The following is a 21,996-nucleotide window of genomic DNA, read 5'->3' as shown; positions in this document are numbered from 1 at the left end:
TGGGAGCAATGGAGAGAAATCAGAAGGCATTTTCAGAAGTGTCCTATTCAGAAAACTGTTTAAATCCCATTAAAGACAGTGTTAATCTGAGTAACACATCAGAATGCTTTGCCTGTCATCTTATCACCAAAGCATGCAAACTGAATTTTTTCCTAATGTTGATCTATACACAATTTCTTATTTAAATCCCCCGAGAATTTGCAGGACTTAGGAGCAATCAACAGAGCAAAGAGAAATGGATTACATATGGATCAAGTTTACTGCTGTGCTTGTAAACAGCTACATACTATAGCAGATACCTTAAGGAGAATGGGATTATTTTAGGTAGAAAAGCATCAGTTAGATCAACTTTGTTTTTTTGCACTATTTAGTGTAATCCTGGACTAAGACAATTTACATTTTAATAACTGTAAAACAGAAACACTAACTTCAGCCTACTTACTGGGTTGCTGAAAGTTAAAGCTCTCTTCACTAACTTTCTCTTTATTTATTAATTTAATTTAATTTTATTTTTTGAGACAGAGTTTCAAGTGATTCTCCCACCTCAGCCTCCCGAGTAGCTGGGATTACAGGCACGTGCCACCATGCCTGGCAAATTTTCGTATTTTTACTAGAGATGAGGTTTCACCATGTTGGCCAGGTTGGTCTTGAACTCCTGGTCTCAAGTGATCTGCCCACCTCAGCCTCCAAACATGCTGGGATTACAGGTGTGAGGCACTGTGCCCAGCCTGTGAAAATTGGTAATTACTATATAACATTCTCTTGCTAGTAGCCAGTAATAGAGCTATGAAAAAAAATTAAACATTCTCTTGCATTAAGCAAAGTGTTTCAACATATTAAATGTCTGACTTTCTAAAGTGCAGGAGAAAAGGCAAAATTTTCAAAGGCAACCTGAAAATAAAACTTTGAAATGTACAAATTAATTAAAACTTACTCCCGGATCTTTTTTTCTGATCCATCTCTTCCAGGGTCATAAACTCCTTTAGGCAGATGTTGTATAAGGCCTATTCTTTGAGCTATCCTAATTTGTTCCTCTTCAGTCAGCTGAGTTGCTAGCCGAGTCTGGCTAGGTGTTGGGTGGTAGACTGGAACTGGAACTTGTTCCTAAAATATTAAAATATGGAGGAAAAAGATTATTTTTTCAAAACCTTTTGAGGGCTTATTTTTTAGTCAGAGATAGAAGGGAAAGGGAGCCCTGGGAGGGCAGGAAGCTGGGCTAGTGTGTGGCTGTATTGACTGTGTTTCACCCTGCCTTAACTTCAGCTATTGGAACAAAACATACAACAAAACATTCTCATTCTGCCTAAAGGATATAAACACAAACATCACTGAAGAGCTGGCATGCAATGTTAAATGAACTATTTCCATGTGATAAGAGACTAGCCTGGACAACATAGCAAGACCCTATCTCTAAAAATAATTTGAAAAATTTTTTTTAATGGATTGGACTATGGCAAAAATAAATCTGAAAGTCATCTAAGACTCACTTTCCCATTTCATAGGACCAAGCTTGCCTACAGTCACATAATTGACAATACGGAAATTAGAATTCTACTGCTCCTAATCCAATGGATTTTTTACACAATTCATTCAAAGGAGTTGTATGTATAACCCCCACCTTTTATTTGAGACAGGGTCTCCCTCTGTTGCCCAGGCTTAAATGCAGTGGCACAAACACAACTTACTATAAACTTAACCTCTCGGGCTCAAGCAATCCTCCAACCTCAGCCTCCTGAGTAGTGGGACCACAGGGGTAAGCCATGGTGCCTGGCCTATAATAATAATATTTAAAACTGAGCAATTCTGATGGAATGAAGCTGGGATGGAGTGTGGCCTAGGAGGGATGAGGCTCCCCATCCGCAAGCCCTCACCTTGGTTACCTTTGCAGAATCCTCAGAATCAACAAACAGTCTGAAAAACACTACTATCTCAGAAGATGAGATTTTCAGTCTGAAGAATTAAATTATGAGATTTCAGTCTCCACTCAGCTACTTACTGTGATTGCTTGGACCAAGTCCCTTAATGTATTTGAATAATGTATTTGAATAAAGCAGATAACAGCACCCACTTCAGAGAGCTGATACAGTCATGAGGTAATTAAGAGCTTTGTAAATGCCAATATTTGTAAATTATTCTATCTAACATCTCCCCATCGTCATGATTCTACTCATCATGATTCTCCGCTTTGCAGACTTTAAGCTAAGTGCTACTGTCCTTGGCTTTGGTCCTAACTTTCTGGCTTCTCTTTGAATACTACAAACTCTTAGCCTCTGTTGTGATCTCTGCCAGCTCTGAGTTCTTCAACCCTTGAATTACTATTTCCAGTCTAGACTACCTTCCTGAATCTTAGTCTCAGTCCTAGTTGACCAGTTTTGATGAACTGTCATCCACATGCAAACTGGGAACAAACTGGTTTAAGACTTTGGATGATATAAAGGGTCTCTTAAATCCTTGAATCTAACAAACAAAAATAACTAAATTGTTTTAGAGCAAATACACGCCAACTATGGGTTTTTCAGAGGCTAGATTTCTTCAGTCTTGTGTCTCAGTCTCTTCACATATGTGTAGAGAATACAGAAAGCAGAACAGAAAAGGAAAGTTCTACTTTATGATGAAACATTAATAAACATTAAAGAAGAAAATAAAAACTATATTTTAATTCATGTTATGAGTGTATTTTCTCCTTTGGTATTTTTTTGTTAAAACAAAGGAACCCTCTATGTATCTTTTAGATATTTAAAATGATTCAACAATCTAATTTCAGTTTACATGCAAATTTTCAGAAAACCATAGAAGAAAGGAAATGACTAAGACCTCCTGATATTTTAAAGATGAATGTGGCCTCACCCTTCTTACCACACATGCCTAATTTTAAATTTTAATTCCCATGATACTTGTTTAAAAATGGCTTGATATCTGAGTTATCAATTGTTTTCGTAACTAGAGAGCCTCTGATTTTCTAGGTAGCAAAATGGAATCTTGATTCAATTGTTGGCTAACAGACACTGAGTGAGTAGAAGATTAGACAGGGGTATAAAAACAACAATTTTAAAAGATGTGATGGCCAGGTGCAGTGGCTCACGCTTGTAATCCCAGAACTTTGGAAGGCCGAGGCAGGCGATCACCTGAGGTCAGGAGTTCGAGACCAGCCTGGCCAACAAGGTGAAACCCCATCTCTACTAAAAATACTAAAATTAGCTGGGTGTGGTGGTGCATGCCCGTAATCCCAGCTACTTAGGAGGAGGCAAGAAAATTGCTTGAACCCAGGAGGCAGAGGTCGCAGTGAGCCGAGATCTTGCCACTGCACTCCAGCCTGGGTGACAGAGTGAGACTCCATCTCAACAACAACAAAAAGATGTGGATTTGGGGGTGGTTCCCACCATTCCCTGCTGATTCTCTCTATAAACAAATACTATATGGTTTATGTTCAATACCCGCTTTCCCTCTGAGAATCTGGAATTTTGTCATATGTTAGGCAGTGGGTGCCTAATCAGTACCTGGGGCACTGAGTCCGCAAATGAGCTTCTCTGGCAGAAAACCTTTCATATATGTTGAAGGAATTAAGACGTCCTGTGTGATTCCACTAGGAGATAACTCTGGGAAGCTTGCGCTTAGTTCCCTTTGGACCAAAGCACCTTTCCCCTTAGCTGATTTTGCTTTGATTCTTTGCTGTAACAAATCATAGCTGTGAATAAGATTATATACTAAGTCCTACGAGTCCTTCTGTTGAATCACCAAACCTGGGGACTGTTTTGAGGACCTCCAATGCCAGTGCTAGGTTGTGCTTCCACTTTATATTTGCAAAGCTACTGTGTTTCGTTCTCAGCTGAAAACAAATGAAAAAAACAAAAAACAAACAAAAAAAACCCCTAAATATTTTGATTAGCCTGTTTCAGGGCCTAAATATGGATCTAATGATAAAAGGTATACAAACACAACTCACTGCAACCTCCAACTTCTAGGCTGAAGTAATCCTCCCACTGCAGCCTCCCCAGTAGGTGGGATTACAGGTAGGCATCACCGTGCCCAGCAATTTTTTTGTTTTGGTAGAAACAGTGTCTCGCTGACCAGGCTGGTCTCAAACTCCTGGCCTCAAGCGATCTTCCAGCCTTGGCCTCCCAAAGTGCTGAGATTACAGGTGAGAGCCACTGTGCCTGGGCTATCTGGGTAGTTTGATAAGGGCAGGGGCTATGTCTGTTTTGCTTACCAATGTTTACTACCTACTCAGCACGGTATCTGGCACACAGTTGGGACTCAACATAATTACATAACTGAAAAACATAAATCAAAGCACGTATGTTCTTGCAATATACATTATATACATATTATAACTTTGTGGATATGCTATGAAAAATTGCTAATGGGCCTGGCACAGTGGCTCACGCCTGTAATCCTTGCAGTTTGGAAGGCCAAGACAGGCGGATAGTTTGAGCTCAGGAGTTTGAGACCAGCCTGGGCAACATGGTGAAACCCAGTCTCTATAAAAGATACAAAAATTAGCCAGAAGTGGTGATGTACACCTGTAGTTCCAGCTACCTGGGGGACTGAGGGAGCAGGATCACTTGAGCCCAGGAGGCTGAGCTACAGTGGGATGAGATCGCGCCACTACACTCCAGGCTGGGTGACAAAGTGAAAGAAAAAGAAAAGAGAAAAACTGTTAATGATTTGGATTAAATAACAATAACAAAAAGAAAAAAAAATTGCTATCTCAAAAAGAAAAAAGAAAAATTGCTAATGATTTGGATTAAATAACAATAAAACAAAAAAGGAAAACTTGATCTAAATTACACCCAACATTTTCCCAAGTGAAAATACCTGGGTTGTTGCCTCTTCCAAAGTTCCACCTACCCATCCCACAGGAACTTCAATAGGTCCAAAACTAAACCAGATATACTTGTATAGGCATTTCCTGGAATTTCTGCTCTGGCATTTAATTATGTATGTGGCCTTACACAAGCTTCTTAATATCTTTGAGTATTAAGGTTCCTCATCAGCATAACAGACAAAATACCTATCTTAATAAAGCGTTGGAGGTCAGGTGCAGTCATTCACCCCTGTAATCCCAGCTACTCAGGAGGCTGCAACATGAGAATTGCTTGAACCTGGGAGGTGGAGGTTGCAGCGAGCTGAGATCACGCCCCTGCACTCCAGCCTGGATCACAGAGCTAGACTCCGTTTAAAAAAAAAAAAAAAAAAAAAGTGTTGTAAGGAATAAGCAGATAAGTAAGGCACTTACCAAGATAAGGGCTTAATATATGAACTGTTCTCTAATGACACCAGTCACTGGAGATAGACATCTCATCCTTCCTGATTCCTCTGACTTCCTCTCTTCCTTTTTCCACTATCATCTACTTAAATGTCTTATACAGTCTTATCTAACAACCATCTCCACATTGTTGATTAGGAGACACACATGGGCTTGCCCTATGAGTTTAAATTTTAAGATGGAATTCACAGAGAAGCAAATTTCAAATAAATTTAAACAACCTTTTCCTTAATACTTTTAGTTCTCCATATGTCTGCACGCAAAAGAGAGAAAGAGCAAGAATCCAAAAGAAATCATCTGCCTTTAAGGAGAAAAGGAATAATTTAAAATTAAAACATGCACTGTGGAAAAATGCAGCAGCATGAAAGGGGATAGAATAGAAATGGAAGACAGGGTTATAAAATATGCTGAAGCAGGACAGAAGATAGGGTCTTTTTTTTTTTTTTTTGGAGACAGGGTCCCACTCTGTCCACCCAGGCTGGAATGCAGTGGCGCGATCTTGGCTCACTACAACCTCCACCTCCCAGGTTCAAGCAATTCTCCTACCTCAACCTCGAGTAGCTGGGAGTACAGGCACATGCCACCATGCCCGGCTAATTTTTTTATTTTTAGTAGAGACAGGGTTTCACCACGTTGGCCAGGCTGGTCTCGAATTCCTGGCCTCAAGTGATCCATCCGCCTTGTCCTCCCAAAGTGTTGGGATTACAGGCGCGACACAGGTGTGAGCCACCGCACCTGGCCAGAAGATAGGGTCAAACACCAAAAACAGCAAGGTCTGATTTGATGAGAAAAATCTCTGAAGCATTCCGGTTGTCTGTTTATATATAAATGAAGCATCTATAAAATGATGGATGTTGTCAAGAATGTATTGGGCCCTAATCTTAGATAGTTTAAGCCAAGAAAGACACAAAACAGATGTAAAACGACGTGTTTTTCTGAAGGGCACTACATTAAAAGTTGGATTCAATTGAGGGAATGTGATACAATTTCAGAAACTAAAACAATGCAGTGGGGAAGTGCCTAAATAATGTGCTGAGGCTGGAAATAGTACAAGTCTGGTTTGTGGTGAAGGAAAAATAAAGTCACTGCTAAAGAATGCAGCTTGTCACCAAAAGCTGTATCTTTTCCTCCAGGAGGAAATAAGAGCCAGCTCTTCTGATCTTTCTCTTTATATCCTTACAAGCTGCTGCTGGCACCACCTTCTTCCCAGCTGCAGTCTCCTACTGGGAAATGTTTTCTCTGAATTTTGCCAGACTGACACTTAAGATTATAAAATGGAGGATTTAGAATAGTTGGTCTCAGCATATATTCTAGTTCTGAAGTTCAATGAAATCTTGACCAAAACAAAAACCCCAGATTAGCATTGATGCAGTTCCTGAACAATTACACACAGATTTAAAAGCTAGCATCACATCTATCTTCCTGATAAATATAATTTTTTTTTTTTTTTTTGAAAGAGGGTCTCATTCTGTTACCTGGGCTGGAGTGCAGTGGCACAATCTTGGCTCACTGCAGCCTCGACTACCGCCCGGGCTCAGGTGATCTTCCCACTTCAGCCTCCTGAGTAGCTGGGACTACAGTCCCATGCCACTATGCCCCGCTAATTAAAAAAATAAATTTTGCGCCGGGCACGGTGGCTCAAGCCTGTAATCCCCGCACTTTGGGAGGCCGAGACGGGCGGATCACGAGGTCAGGAGATCAAGACCATCCTGGCTGACACGGTGAAACCCCGTCTCTACTAAAAAATACAAAAAAACTAGCTGGGCGAGGTGGCGGGCGCCTGTAGTCCCGGCTACTCGGGAGGCTGAGGCAGGAGACTGGCGTGAACCCGGGAGGCGGAGCTTGCAGTGAGCTGAGATCCGGCCACTGCACTCCAGCCTGGGCGGCAGAGCGAGACTCCGTCTCAAAAAAAAAAAATAAATGAATAAATAAATAAATAAAATAAAATAAATAAATAAATTTTGTGGAGACAGTGAAAGCTTGTTGCCCAGACTGGTCTCCAACTCCTGGGCTCAAGCAATCCCCCTGCCTTGGCCTCCCAAAGTGCTGGGATCCCAGGAGTGAGCAGTCAAGTCCAGCCTTAAAAAGTACATCTCGGCATTGAGGAAATACAGTATTACGATAAGGCGAAGGCCTCTATTAACTTTAACACCTTAGAGATAAATTCACATTCTATTTCTCTATTTAAAATACACAATTCAATGGTTTCCAGTGTGTTCAGAGCTATGCAACCATCATTTATCAATTTTAGAACATTTTCATTACCCCCAAAAGAAAGTGTACTCATTAACAGTCACTCCTCCAAACTCCCCGGCCCTAGGCTACTACTAACTAATTTGGTTTTTGTCTCTATAGATGTGCCCTATTCTGGGCATTTCATAGATAAGCATTACTCAGATGTGTGGGTTTCATTCCAGACCACCCTAATAAAACTGATCACAGATCACCATAAAAGATATAATAATGGAAGGGTTTGAAAGCACAAGAATTACCAAATGTGGCAGAGAAATGAAGTGAGCTGCTGGAAAAATGGTGGCAAAAGAATTGTTTATTGCAGAGCTGCCACAAACCTTCAAGTTGTATAAACACACACACACACACACACACACACACACACCCCTGTCAAGTGCAATAAAACAAGGTATTCCTGTGTATGGCATCATACTAATATGTGGTCTTCTGTGGCTAGCCTTTCACTTAGCATGTTTTCAAAGTTCACCCATGATGCAGCATTTATCAGAACTGTAATCCTTTTTATCGCTGAATATTCCACCACCATTTTCTTTAGTCAGTGATGGACATGGGTTGTTTCTACTTGTTGGCTGCTGTGAATAACAGTGTTACGAAAATTAATGTATAAGGTTTTGTACATGTTTTCATTTTATGGGCTATATATACCAATGACTGGAACTCTGCAAAACCTTTTGTAGAACTGCCAAACTTTTCCAAAGCACCTGCACCATCTTACAATCCCATCAAAAGCTGTATTGGTAAGTGATGGTTGCATAACTCTGAACACACTGGAAACCAATGAAGTGTGTATCTTAAAAAGGGAAACAGAATATTCCAGTTTCTCTACATCATTGCTTAAACTTATCTTTTTTTATTATAACCATTCAAGTGGATAAGATGTATCTCATTGTGACTTTGATGTGCCCTCTCTGACAGCAAGTTACCTTTTTGTTATCTCCTGGACATGAGTCCCTTATCAGACCAATGATTTACAAATATTTTCTTTGAGAGGCTGAGGCAGGCAGATCACCTGAGGTCAGGAGTTCAAGACCAGCCTGGCCAACATGGTGAAATCCTGTCTCTACTAAAAAAATTAGCAGGCGGTGGTAGCGCACACCTGTAATCCCAACTACTTGGGAGGCTGAGACACAAGAATTGCTTGAACCTGGGAGGTAGGGTTGCACTGAGCCAAGATTGTGCTGCTGCACTCCAGTCTGGAAGACAGAAGGAGTCTCAAAACAAAAACAAAACAAAACAAAAAAATCTCAAATATTTTCTTGCATCCTATGGGTTATCTTTTCACCTTCTTGATGTTCGCTTTGAAGAACAAATTTTAAATTTTAATGAAATTCGACTCTGGTTACTTTTACTTTCAGTATCCTAAGAAGTCTGTCAAACCCAAGGTCATGAGCACTTGCTCCTATATTTTCTGAGAGGTTTATAAAGTTTTAGCTCTTACATTTAGGTGTATGAACCATTCTGAGTTAATTTTTGCATATACTAAGAAAGGGGTCCAACTTCACTTAACTATGTGGTTATATGTAGGTGTCCCAGCATCATCCGTTAAAAATTGTTCTGGGGCCAAGTGCATTGGTTCACATCCGTAATCCCAGCCTGGGCAACATGGCGAAACCCCGGACCTACAGAAATTAGCCAGGAGTGGTGATACATGCCTGTAGCCTCAGCTACTCGGGAGGCCAAGGCACGTGGATCACCTGAGGCTGGAAGTTCGAGACCAGCCTGGCCAACATAGTGAAACTCCCTATCTACTAAAAATAGAAAAACTTAGCTGGGGGTGGTGATACGTGCCTGAAATCCCAGCTACTCAGGAATCTGAGGCAGGAGAATTGCTTGAACCGGAGAGACGGAGGCTGCAGTGAGCCGAGACTGCAGGGATTACAGGCGTGAGCCACAGCGACAAGCCGTGAAATTTTTATTTAAAAATCTTATCACAGGCTGGGCGTGGTGTCTCACGCCTGGAATCCCAGCACTTTGGGAGGCCAAGGCAGGCGGATCATGAGCTCAGGGGTTCGAGACCGTCCTGGCGAACATGGTGAAACCCCGTCTCTACTAAAAATACAAAAAATTAGCTGGGTGTGGTGGTAGGCACCTGTAGTCCCAGCTACTCGGGAGGCTGAGGCAGGAGAATGGCGTGAACCCAGGAAGCAGAGCTCGCAGTAAGCCGAAATCGTGCCACTGCACTCCAGCCTGGGCAACAGAGCAAGACTCTATCTCAAAAAAAAAAAAAAAAAAAAATCTTATCACAGACAGGGCATGGTGGGAGGCTGAGGGAGGAGAATCGCTTGAACCCAGGAGGTGGAGTTTGCAGTGAGCTGAGATCGTGCCACTGCACTCCATCCTGGGCAACAGAGTAACACTCCCATATATATATATGGGCCCATTTCATGCTGCAAATCTTAATGATGTCTGACAATTTACCTAAATGTTGCAACAGCAAAATTCAACTGAATTACAATACCACATACCTATCAGAACTCTTTGGCTCAGAGTTCAGAACTCTCAAAACGCTTTGTGGTTTCTGGCAGCAATGATAAGAGCTCACTCTAGGATCGCCTCTCATGATTCTTAAAACTTTTTTTTTTTTTTTTTTCCCATGGAAACCTTATGCAGTCCAATGAGAGCTATTTGAGATAACATTTTTGGATAAAACACATAAGATTACTAAGGAAATCAATCACACTGAAAGCGGTTCTATCCCTGACCTTAAAGGGTCTGTGGACCTCAATTTTAGTACTCCTCAATCTCAAGATTACTTTGAGATTAAGAACTTAGATCTTACAAAGAGTTTATTAAATCATGTTTTAAGGGAGAAGCATTTTTGAGAAACAAAATCTAGGGATGAGAAAAAAGTCCAGATAATTAAACACAGAGGAGGTGGTGAGGTATATGTGAAAAAGGAAACACTGATAAGCTTACATCAACATTAAAGGTTCCTTCTTTCAATTCTCATGTGCATGTGAATTTCCCGCTAAAACTGACTTCATTAAGCAAATTTGTTCCAAACTTTAAAAAAATTTTTAACATAAAAAAAAATAAGGTACCTATGTATCTAAACCCCAGAATAGTTTATTCACAAGTGAAAATGCGACTTTACTCAACTGCCACTGCCTCTGGGATCTCTCTATTGGGAGTTGCTAGAAAATACTGTGATGAGCTTGGGCATCTGGTTTTCCAACATGCCAAATTATTAGAAGTAGGAAGAGGATCTTCAAGGGCAGGCACACTAACAGCAGATGAAGAACTGACGATGAGAAAAAAAAAAAATCAATAAAAAGTAGGTGCAGGAATGCAAAAGCATAACAGATTTCACCCACTAACACAAATTGTCCTACATAATTCAAGATTCTGGATGCACTATTCTGTTACCTCCAGGGTAGAATAAACTTACCTAATAATAACTTTGAATCAGTAAGATAAAATGACAATGTGCTCAGAAGTCATTTCAGTGATTTCTGGGGAAGGGAGTGAAGATGAAAAGGGAGAAGCTGTGAAAGTTTACAAGAGGGCCAGGTTGAGAATCAGCCTCAGAATGAAAACACCCAAAATTGAATATTAACACTTTACAAAAACACACTCTAAAAATTTTTAAAGAGAGACAACCAGATATAAGCCTATTTAGAAAATACCAAGAACTCTAACCAAAATATCCTAAAATGAATTCAGCAAGGTTGCAGATTAAAATAACACACATAAATCAATTGTATTTGTAAATACCAGCAATGAACTAGAAGCCAAAATAAAAAGTTAAAACACCATTTACAATACCAAAAAATTAAAATGTTTAAAGGTATAAATTTATCTTGTGCAGGATCTATATGCTAAAAACTAACTCACAAAAAAATTAACACATCAACAACGGGCCTCAGCCAATTAACTAAACTTACAAACTCCTAATTCATAGCACCTAACACCACCTTGCAAACAGGGGTACATCATAAAATCTAAACAAACCACAAATCTTTCAAGTATGGTTTACTAGTTCTTGACAGTAATATCATTTCTGCTTTTAGGGGCTTTTAAGACTACAACTATTGATGGCCTTGAATTGCTACATAAAATTAAAAGCACAAAGAGAATGGGATAAGCTTAGTGTTTCTGAAATCCTTCTAACGTCTTCTCCTACATATGCTATTTGATCATGAACTTATTAAGTCTTTGACAACAGAAAATATTTAATTACTGATTGACTTAAACTTTGACCTACACTCCTCACCAATCTTTAATTCACTGAAGTGCTTCAGAAAAGAACAGGAAAAGGTATTTCTTACTTAGAGATATCTTTTTGATATCTTTGCAACCATTTGAAAAAGTAAAATAACCTCCACCTTTCAGTTGAAGAAATAAACTCAATTAAGGACCTAACTGAGGTTAGAGAGGAAAAGGGGTTTGCTTAGTGAAGGGTTTCTCAACCTGGGCAATACTGACATTTTAGTAAGACAATTCTTGGTTGTAGGGGGCTGTACTGTACATCACAGGGTGTTTGGCAGTTCTCTCCATCCACTAGATGCCAACAGCACCCTCTTCCCTGCCACGTTGTGACAACCAAAAATGTCTCTAGACTTTGCCAAATGTTTCCTGGAGAGCAAATTCATCCTGGTTGAGAACCACTGGCTTAGGATCTTAGAGTACACAGGACAAAACAAGACTGGATAGTTTCTGGTGTTATAAGAAAGCCATAAAGGATGGGATACACGTCCTTTTTCTAGTAGTTTTTTAAACAAAGCCTCCAGTTGTCACACGAACTTTAGTGTCCCAGCACTTTAGGAGGCTAAGGCAGGCGGATCACTTGAGGCTAGGATCTTGAGACCAGCCTGGGCAATATGGCAAAACCCCATCCTACAAAAAACACAAAAATTAGTCGGGCATGGTGGTGTACACCTGTAATCCCAACTGCTCGAGAGAGGCTGACGCCCAAGAATGGCTTGAATCGGAGCGGGGAGAGGTTGCAGTGAGCTGAGATCGTGCCACTGTATTCCATCCTGGGCCGCAGAGCGAGACTATCTCCAAAACAAAAAAGGTAAATAAAAAATAAAGAAAATTAAAATAAAAACTCCAAGTGGACCCAATCATATGGGGCCCCCACACTTTTGTGAATTTTATCTCCAAAACCTCTACCAGGTCCTCACATGAGTGCTTCCAGGACGCGGAGGGGAAAATAAGCCATTTTAAATATGCCAGAGCATTCTGCTCCTAATAAGCCTTATCCTCAAGCGAAACTTTTAATTTAATATAAAGTTCTGGGAGAAACTTTTACCAGAGCTTAACCTACCTGGGGAAAGGGAACTACCCAACTCCAGCCCCTCCAGCCATCCTGTCCCAGTTAAGGTACGTGGGAGGTACTGAGAAGCACTGAGAACTGCAAATTAAAACAAAAAAATACAACTATATACCTATCAGAATGGTGAAAATCCAAAACACTGACATTAAGTCCTGGCAAGGATGTGTGGTAACAGAAACTCTCATTTACTGCTGGTGGGAATGCAAAATGGTATGCTTTGCGACCATGTGCGGTGGCTCACGTCAGTAACCCCAGCTTTGGAAAGCCAAGGCGGGAGGATTACCTGAGGTCAGGAGTTTGAAACCAGCCTGTCCAAAATGGTAAAACCCCGTCTCTACCAAAAATGCAAAAATTAGCTGGGCATGGTGGCACATGCCTGTAATCCAAGCTACTCCGGAGGCTAAGGCATGAGAATCGCTTGAACAAGGGAGGTGGAGGTTGTGGTGAGCTGAGAGCATGCCACACTGCACTCCAACCTGGGTGACAGCTAGACTCCCTCTCAAAAAACAGTAACAACAACAACACAACAAAAAAAATGGTAGGCTTTGGATGACAGTTTGATAATTCTCACACAACTAAACATGCTATTACCATTTGATCCAGCAATTGCACCCTTTGGTATTTACCCCAAAGGAGTTGAAAAATTACATCCAACCAAAACCCAGAAACAAATGTTTACAGGAGCTTTATTCATGACTATCAAAATGCGGAAGCAACTATGGTGTCCTTCGGAAGGTAAAAACTACAGTATATCAATGCAAATGGAGTATTATTCAGCACTAAAAAATAAATGAGCTACCAAGCCATGAAAAACATGGAGGAACTTTAAATACATATTACTACATGAAAGAAGCCAATCTGAAAAGGCTACATACTGTATGATTCCAAATATACAACATTCTGCAAATGGCAAAACTATGGAGACAATAAAACCATCAGTGGTTGTCAGGAGTTGAGGGGAGGGATGAACAGATGGAACACAGAGAATTTTTAGAGCAGTAAAACTATATGTATGATACTATAATGGTGGATGCATGTCACTATACATGGCAAATCCATGTACAACACCAAGAATGAACTCTAAGGTAAACAATGGGTTTCGGGTGACAATGTTTGGGCAATCGTTGAATATTTCAATGTAGGTTCATTAAAAAAAAATGTAGCTCTATCAAAATTCTAGCTGGCTCATTTGCAGAAATTGACAGTTGATTCTAAATTTCACATGGAAATACAAGGGACTAAGAATAGCCATAACCATCTTGAAAAGAGAAAACAAAACAAAAGACTCACACTTTCTGATTTCAAACCTTACTTACAAAGCTACAATACAGTACTAGCCTAAGGACAGACATATAGACCAACGGAACAGAAGAGTCCAGAAATGTACTCTCACATTTATAGACAATGGATCTTTGGCAAGAATACCAAGATAATTCAATGAGAAAAGAAAACTATGTTCAACAAATGGTGCTGGAACATCAGGCTAGTCACATGCAAAAGAATGAAGTTTGACCTCCTCCTTGAAAATACCAAAAGCTCCCCAAAGAAAAAAAATAGACGATTGGCTTTTATCAGGATTAATCACTTTTGTGCTTCAAAGAACACCAGCAAGAAAGTGAAACACAGCTGGGTGCAGTCGCCCACGCCTGTAATCCCAACACTTTGGGAAGCCAAGGTAGAATTGCTTAAGCCCAGGAATTCAAAGTCAGCCTGGGAAACAGAGCGAGACCTTGTCTCTACCAAAAAGACAAAAATTAGCCAGGTGTGGTGGTGTGCACCTCTAGTCCCAGCTACTCAGGAGGCTGAGGCAGGTGGATTGCTTGAGCCCAGGGTTTGAGGCTGCAATGAGCTATGATTGTGCCACTGCACTCAAGCATGGGTAACAGTGTGAGACCCTGTCATTAAAAAGAAAAATTAAAAATTAAATGTAACAAATTTATCCAGAGTACAAACTGCTTGGTCTCTATGTCAGCTATAATGTACATATTATACATGATATATAAATAGTAGAAACATATATCATATATACATATTACATAGCATATAAATAGTATTAAAAATAATATAGTTCCTCTTTACAGATACTATGTGATAATTAAATAAAATAATGTATGTTATGCATTAAACAGTATGTTGGAGGCAATGTAAACACTCCCCTCACCAATGTATAAACTATTGTTATTCTATGCAAGTATTCTATTCAAGAAAGAGCCTACACAATGAAAAGAAAATTGGAGCTATGTTTTTTTCTCCCAGAGTAAAGTTAGTAAGAGCCAACATATACTTACGTACTATTCATTTGAAAAAGGAACTAGGCTGGGTGTGGTGGCTGATGCCTGTAATCCCAGCACTTTGAGGGGCCAGGGAAACCTGAAGTCAGGAGTTTCAGACCAGCCTGGCCAACGTGGTGAAACCCTGCCTTTACAAAAATACAGAAAAATGGCCAGGTGCAGTGGCTCATACCTGTAATCCCAGCACTTTGGGAAGTGGGCGGATCACTTGAGTTTGGGAGTTTGAGACCTGCCTGGCCAACATAATGAAATCCCCTCTCTACTAAAAATACAAAAATTAGCCGGGAGTGGTAGCACGCACCTGTAATCCTAGCTACTTGGGAGGCGGCTAAGACAGGAGAATCGCTTGAACCCAGGGGATGGAGCTTGCCGTGAGCCGAGATCCTGCCACTGCACTCCAACCTGGGTGACAGAGCAAGACTCCATCTCAAAAAAAAAAAAAAAAAATAAAAATTACAATTAAAAATACAAAAAAATTAGCGGAATGTGGTGGCATGCACCTGCAGTTCCAGCTACTCAGGAGGCTGAGGCAGGAGAACTGCTTGAACCCAGGAGGCAGAGGCTGCAGTAAGCAGAGATTGTGCCAACGTACTACAGGCCTGGGCAACAGAGCAAGACTCCATCTCAAAAACAGAAAAAGAAAAAGGAATTCATCCAAGGAGCTAGCAAGGGATATCTAACTCTAATCAAGGAGACCATGTTTTATTCTTTGATTAAAAAAACCAACAACAACCATAACTTAGTCAACAGAATTATCTCATGAACGTGCCAACATAAAGGGGGTTAAAGTTTTAGGCAGAACCCCCAATATTCATCAATGCCACATTTTGGTCACCAAAGAAGTATGCTTTGTTGTGGAACATACTTTTCATGGTTTCAATAAATTATTTAGGATGATCTGATTGTTTTATTGTGTAGAGCTTTAAAATCCTCACATCCTTTGATTTAGCAATTCTTTCCCTTTTTTTTTTCAGAAATGGGACCTCACTATGTTGTCCAGGCTAGTCTCCAATTCCTAGGCCCAAGCAATCCTCCCGCCTCCACATCCCAAAGTGCTAGGAATACAGGCATGAGTCATGGTGCCTGGCCAGATCCAGCAAGTTCTAAAAAAATTTATACTAATAAAATATTCTAAAACAAGAAGTATTTTATTGATTAAACATTCATAGTATTATTTAAAATATCAAGAAAGCAAAAAATGAAGTGTTGAGCAAATTATAGCACCCTAAACATTCTTCATAAAATTTATGGCAGTGTATTTTATATCCATTTATCTACATCCCCCTCTAGAATGCGGGTACAGAGAACATGGAGATCATTGTATTTACCTTTGCATTCTAGGATCTAACACAATCTCTACTTTCCTTCTATTCTTTATTTCCTTTTTTTTTTTTAAGAGACAAGATCTTGCTGTTGCCCAGGCTGCAGTGTAATGGTGTGATCATATCTCACTGTAACCTTGAGCTCCTAGGCTCAAGTGATCCTCCTGCCTCAACATTCCAAGTAGCTGGGACTACAGGTGCATGCCGCCACACTTGACTTTTTAATATTATTTGTAGAGATGGGGTCTCGGTATGCTGCCCAGGCTGGTCTCAACCTCCTCGCCTTAAGGGATCCTCTCACCTTGGCATCCCAAAGCACTGAGATTACAGGCTTGAACCACTGTGCCCGGCCTTATTTTCTAAATATTATGCAGAGAACAACTACCATTCTTTTTTGTTAGTAATATATAGTATACTTTAAACTCCTACAAATCAAGTTTTTAACAGACAGGCAACCCAATTAAAAACTGGACAAGGTCGGGCACGGTGGTTTGCATCTGTAAACCCAGAACATTGGGAGGCAGAGGCGGGCGGATCACGAGGTCAGGAGTTTGAGACCAGCCTGGCCGGCATGCTGAAACCCCATCTCTACTAAAAATACACACACACACACACACACACACACACACACAAAAACTGGACAAAAAACTTCACAAAAGACAATACCCAAAAGGCCAACAAGCACTTGAAAACATTCTTAACTCTAGTACTCATTGGGAAAATGCAAATTAAAACCACAATGAAATACAGTTGACCCTTAAAGATGGGGGTTAGGGGTCCCGACCCCCAGTGCAATCGCAAACCTTCATATAATTTTTTTTTTTTTTTTTTTGAGACAGGGTTTCACTCCCGTTACCCAGACTGGAGTGCAATGACGCAATCTTGGCTTACTGCAACCTCCGCCTCCCAGGTTCAAGCAATTTTCCTGCTTTAGCCTCTCAAGTAGCTGGGACTACACGCGACTGCCACCACATACGGCTAACTTTTGTATTTTTTGTAGAAACGGGGTTTTGCTGTGTTGCCCAGGCTGGTCTTGAATTCCTGAGCTCAAATGATCTGCTGTCTTGGCTTCCCAAGACATATACCTGGGATTACAGGTATATGCCCCACGCCTGGCCTAAATGTTGACTTCCCAAAAACTTAACTACTAATAAGCTACTTTTGACCAAAGAAGCCTTACAGATAACACAAACTTGATTAACCCATATTTCGTATGTTACATGTATAACATATTGCATTCTTATGAATTAAGCCAGAGAAAAGAATATTAGGAAAATCATAAGAGGAAATACATTTACAGAGCTATACTGTATTTTCTTTTTCTTTTTTTTTTTTTTTTTTTTTGAGACGGAGTCTCGCTGTGTCGCCCAGGGTGGAGTGCAGTGGCCGGATCTCAGCTCACTGCAAGCTCCGCCTCCTGAGTTTTTATGCCATTCTCCTGCCTCAGCCTCCCGAGTAGCCGGGACTACAGGCGCCCACCACCTCGCCCGGCTAGTTTTTTGTATTTTTTAGTAGAGACGGGGTTTCACCGTGTTAGCCAGGATGGTCTGGAACTCCTGACCTCGTGATCCGCCCGTCTCGGCCTCCCAAAGTGCTAGGATTACAGGCTGTATTTTCTTTTTCTGTTTCTTTTTTTTGCTTTGAGATGGAATCTTGCTCTGTCACCCTGGCTGGAGTGCAGTGGAACAATCTTGGCTCACTGCAACCTCTGTCTCCTGGATTCAAGCAATTCTCTTGCCTCAGCCTCCTGAGTAGCTGGGATTACAGGCACGTGCTACCACACCCAGCTAATTTTTGTATTTTTAGTAGAGTCAGGGTTTCGCCATATTGGCCAGGCTCATCTCGAACTCCTGATCTCAAGTGATCCCTCCACCTAGACCTCCCAAAGTGCTGAGATTACAGGCATGAGCCACCTCACCTGGCTCCAGCTAATTCTTTTGATTTTTTGTAAAGATGAGGTCTTGCTATGCTGCCCAGGTTGCCTCAGTGAGTTCAAGTGATCCTCCTGCCTCGGCCTCCCAAAGGTGTGGAATGACAGGTATTAGCCACCATGCCCAGCCCAAATTTTAATTTTTTATAATAGATGTGAATGTTTTATGGTAGTAAATGATAAAACGGACTAGTATCTACATATTTTATGCATCCATCGTGACACACCTTAATTTTTTGATATTTCAAAAAATGAGAATCACCTAAGTTGATTCAAATTGTCACAAATCTCAAACAAAAATTCCAACATACTTGTCTAAACAAATTAGCACTGTAAGTGGACCCCTGCTGTTCAACTCTATGTTGTTCAAGGGTCAACTGCATTTCTATACTTCTACACACCTATTAAAATGTCTAAAATAAAACAGATCTACAATTCTGGAGATCTGTTGTATAACATAGTGACTACAGCTTAGCACAATGTATTGTGTATACCTGAAAACTGTTATGAAAATACATCTTAAATATTCTCACAATAACAAATCATAACTGTGAGGTGAAGGATCTGTAAATTAGCTTGTCTGTGGTAATCATTTCACGATGTATACATATATTAAAACACCATGTTGTACATCATAAGTATATATAATTATATCAATTATACTTCAAAGCTGAAAAAAGTTTCAAAGATAAAGATTGACAACATCAGGTTCTGGTGAAGATGTGGCACAAATGAAACTCTTATACTGTCAGTACAAGCAGAAAATTAGGGCAACCACTTGGAAAACTATTTGGAAACTTTTTTTGAAACACATCAACCTGATAGATTGACAGGAAAATGATAAATAGGTACGTGTGAAAGCAAATACAGCAAAATGTTTACTGCAGAATCTAGGTGGTAGGAATGAATATGGGTATTCAAACAATTCTGTAAACTCTTATTAAAATTTCTGTAATAAAATGCTGCAGGAAAAACTATACACATGGCTCCATTATCCAGTAACTCTATCCCTGGATATATACTCAAAATAGGTGCTCAGGTATAACATTCACAGCATCTTTCTTTATATGGCCAAAAATTGATACTACCCGAATACACACAATAGAATGAATAAATAAAATGTGGTATATTTACACAATTTTGAATACTGCATAGCAATGAAAAAGAATGTGAACTACTGCCATTATGTAAGAACACAAATTTCACAAACAATGCTAGAATGTTATTCAGTTTGAAATTCAGGACCACACAAAACAAATATGGGTGATAGGAGGTTATAACAACCAACAATTACCTTTGGAAAAAAACTGTTGGAGGGGGCAGGAGGGAGCCTTTTGGGGGCTTGGAAATAGACTATATTATAGTTGTGGCTGTATTTTGCAAGTGCACCAGGCTATGTAATTAAGAAACCTGCTGTGTGCAGTGGCTCACACCTGTAATCCCAGAGCTTTGGGAGGCTGAGACAGGAAGATCACTTGAGCCCATTTGCATCCTGGGCAACACAGCGAGAGCCCTATCTCAACCAATCGAGCAATCAATCAGTCAAAGAAACGTAAGATATTCTGTTAAAGATACACTAGTTTCTGTATATTATTTTAATTAAAATTTACACACACATACTTTTACTGTACAAAATTACACAATTCAATGACCTCCAAATTCATGTCTACCATCTAATGATTAGTTCCACCCGATTGACTCCAAAATCCTTGAACACGAAAATCCTCAGGTGCCCAAGTCCCTTATAAAATGGCATATTTGCATATAACCTGTATACCCTCCCATATACTTTAAATCATCACTAGATTACTTATAATACCTAATACAATGGTACATAATAGTGACACTATATTTTTTATTTGTATTATCTCTTGTATTATTTTTTATTGTTTTCTTTCCCAAATATTTTCTGTGATTGGATGGATCAGAGGATGTGGAACCTGTGAATACAGAAGGCTATCTTTTTGGCTCCAAGCTCCACCACTCAATTTAATCAGGGCAGTTCTGTTGTTTTTATTCATTTTTTATACTCAAGTTCCAAGTAAGATTATCCCAAGGATTCAGAACCTAAAAAGTACATTTGTGATTCACTGCCCTATCACAAACTGATCACACGACTTCAAAACTATATACCAAACAACCTAATACTTGATTACATGCTATTTCATGCTGACCTCATAACTGCTTCATGTCTTGTCCCTTAACTGTAGGCTCCTAGGGGTAAGAGACTCATCATTTCTCCTTTCCCTGTGGAGCTTATAACATACTTGCTAACTGATAGAAGAAACTAGAGGCCGGGTGCGGTGGCCCAAGCCAGTAATCCCAACACTTTGGGAGGCCGAGGTGAGCGGATCACCTGAGGTCGGGAGTTCGAGACCAGCCTGACATGGAGAAACCCTGTCTCTACTAAAAATACAAAATTAGCCAGGCATGGTGGCACATGCCTCTAATCCCAGCTACCCGGGAGGCTGAGGCAGGAGAATACTTGAACCCAGGAGGCGGAGGTTGCAGTGAGCCAAGATGGTGCCACTGCACTCCAGCCAGGGTGACAGAGCAAGATTCCATCTCAAAGCAAAAAAAAAGAGAAAAGAAACAGAAAAAGAAAACACAGTATAGCACTGTAAATGTATTTTCTCGAGACACTGCACTCCAACCTGGGCAACAAGAGCGAAACTTCGTCTCAAAAAAAAAGGAAACTAGGTATCAAGCATACTATTTCTTACCCTTAAGGCCTCGCTACTCAGTTATGGTAAACTGCTTATTTTTCTTCCACAAAAGGAAGGTTTAAACTGTTACACAAAATTACATGTAACTTTAACTAACTGGGTCAGTTATAAAGTCTCCCTCTTCTTAAAGTCATTCAACTTTATGAGTGTTCAGAAAATTTTAAGAATTTTAGAAGCAAACATATTTGGAGGATTGCTTTCTTTATTCCTACACTTTCATATCCTTTAGTTACCTTGCAGTATGTTTTCTAGATTAAGTAACAAGATAATTACTCGTTTGGCCCCTGGGAGTACACTCTAGGCTGGCAATTTAATTAAAAGACAGGGACACACGCATTCATATGAAATTTTAAGTATCCATTGTCAAAACAAGGAACTCAACTAAGAGTTCAAAAGGCCAATTTGAATATAAAAAGCAATAGGTCAATTTAAATATAAAAATCAATAGGTCAAGCAAATTCTCCCAAAGGATAAAATATATTTACCTCTCCCTTATCACTTTACTTTTCAACTTTGGCCAGGCCTAGTGGCTCATGCCTGTTATTCCAGCACTCTGGGAGAGTGAGGCGGGAGGACCACTTGGGGCCAGGAGTTCAAGACCAGCCTGGCCAACACAATGAGCTACTGTCTCTACAAAACAAAACAAACACATACTTCCATTTACCCTGAGGAACCTAACTGAAAACAAAAAAACCCACACACTTTGACTGGATGTGGTGGCATGAGTCTGTGGTTCCAGCTACTTGGGAGGCTGAACCAGGAGGATGGCTTGAGTTCAAGAGTTCGAGGATGTAGTGTGCTATGATCACACCTGTGAAGAGCCACTGCACTCCAGCCTGGGCAACAAGGTGAAATCCCGTCTCTAAAAAACACAACTAAACACTGTGGCTATCTAAGCCAGCTTTTCCTCAGCCTTTCACTCACATTCCC

The 21,996-nt window shown here is 40.3% G+C and overlaps 1 protein-coding gene across 1 annotated transcript in view; it reads right to left on the bottom strand.

The window, feature by feature from the left end:
• Positions 1–21,996, bottom strand: part of RNF11 (ring finger protein 11) — a 35,737-nt gene that overhangs the window by 2,300 nt on the left and 11,441 nt on the right. The window contains exon 2 of the mRNA XM_003891874.4: positions 935–1,104. Within this exon, the coding sequence (XP_003891923.1) occupies positions 935–1,104 (170 nt within the window). The remainder of the gene's footprint in view (positions 1–934; positions 1,105–21,996) is intronic.

The sequence above is a fragment of the Papio anubis genome, chromosome 1, assembly GCF_008728515.1.
Source record: "Papio anubis isolate 15944 chromosome 1, Panubis1.0, whole genome shotgun sequence".
In the NCBI taxonomy this organism is placed as follows: domain Eukaryota; kingdom Metazoa; phylum Chordata; class Mammalia; order Primates; family Cercopithecidae; genus Papio; species Papio anubis.
The sequence above is the reverse complement of the archived record's forward strand: the minus strand, read 5'-3'. Positions and strand labels throughout refer to the sequence as shown.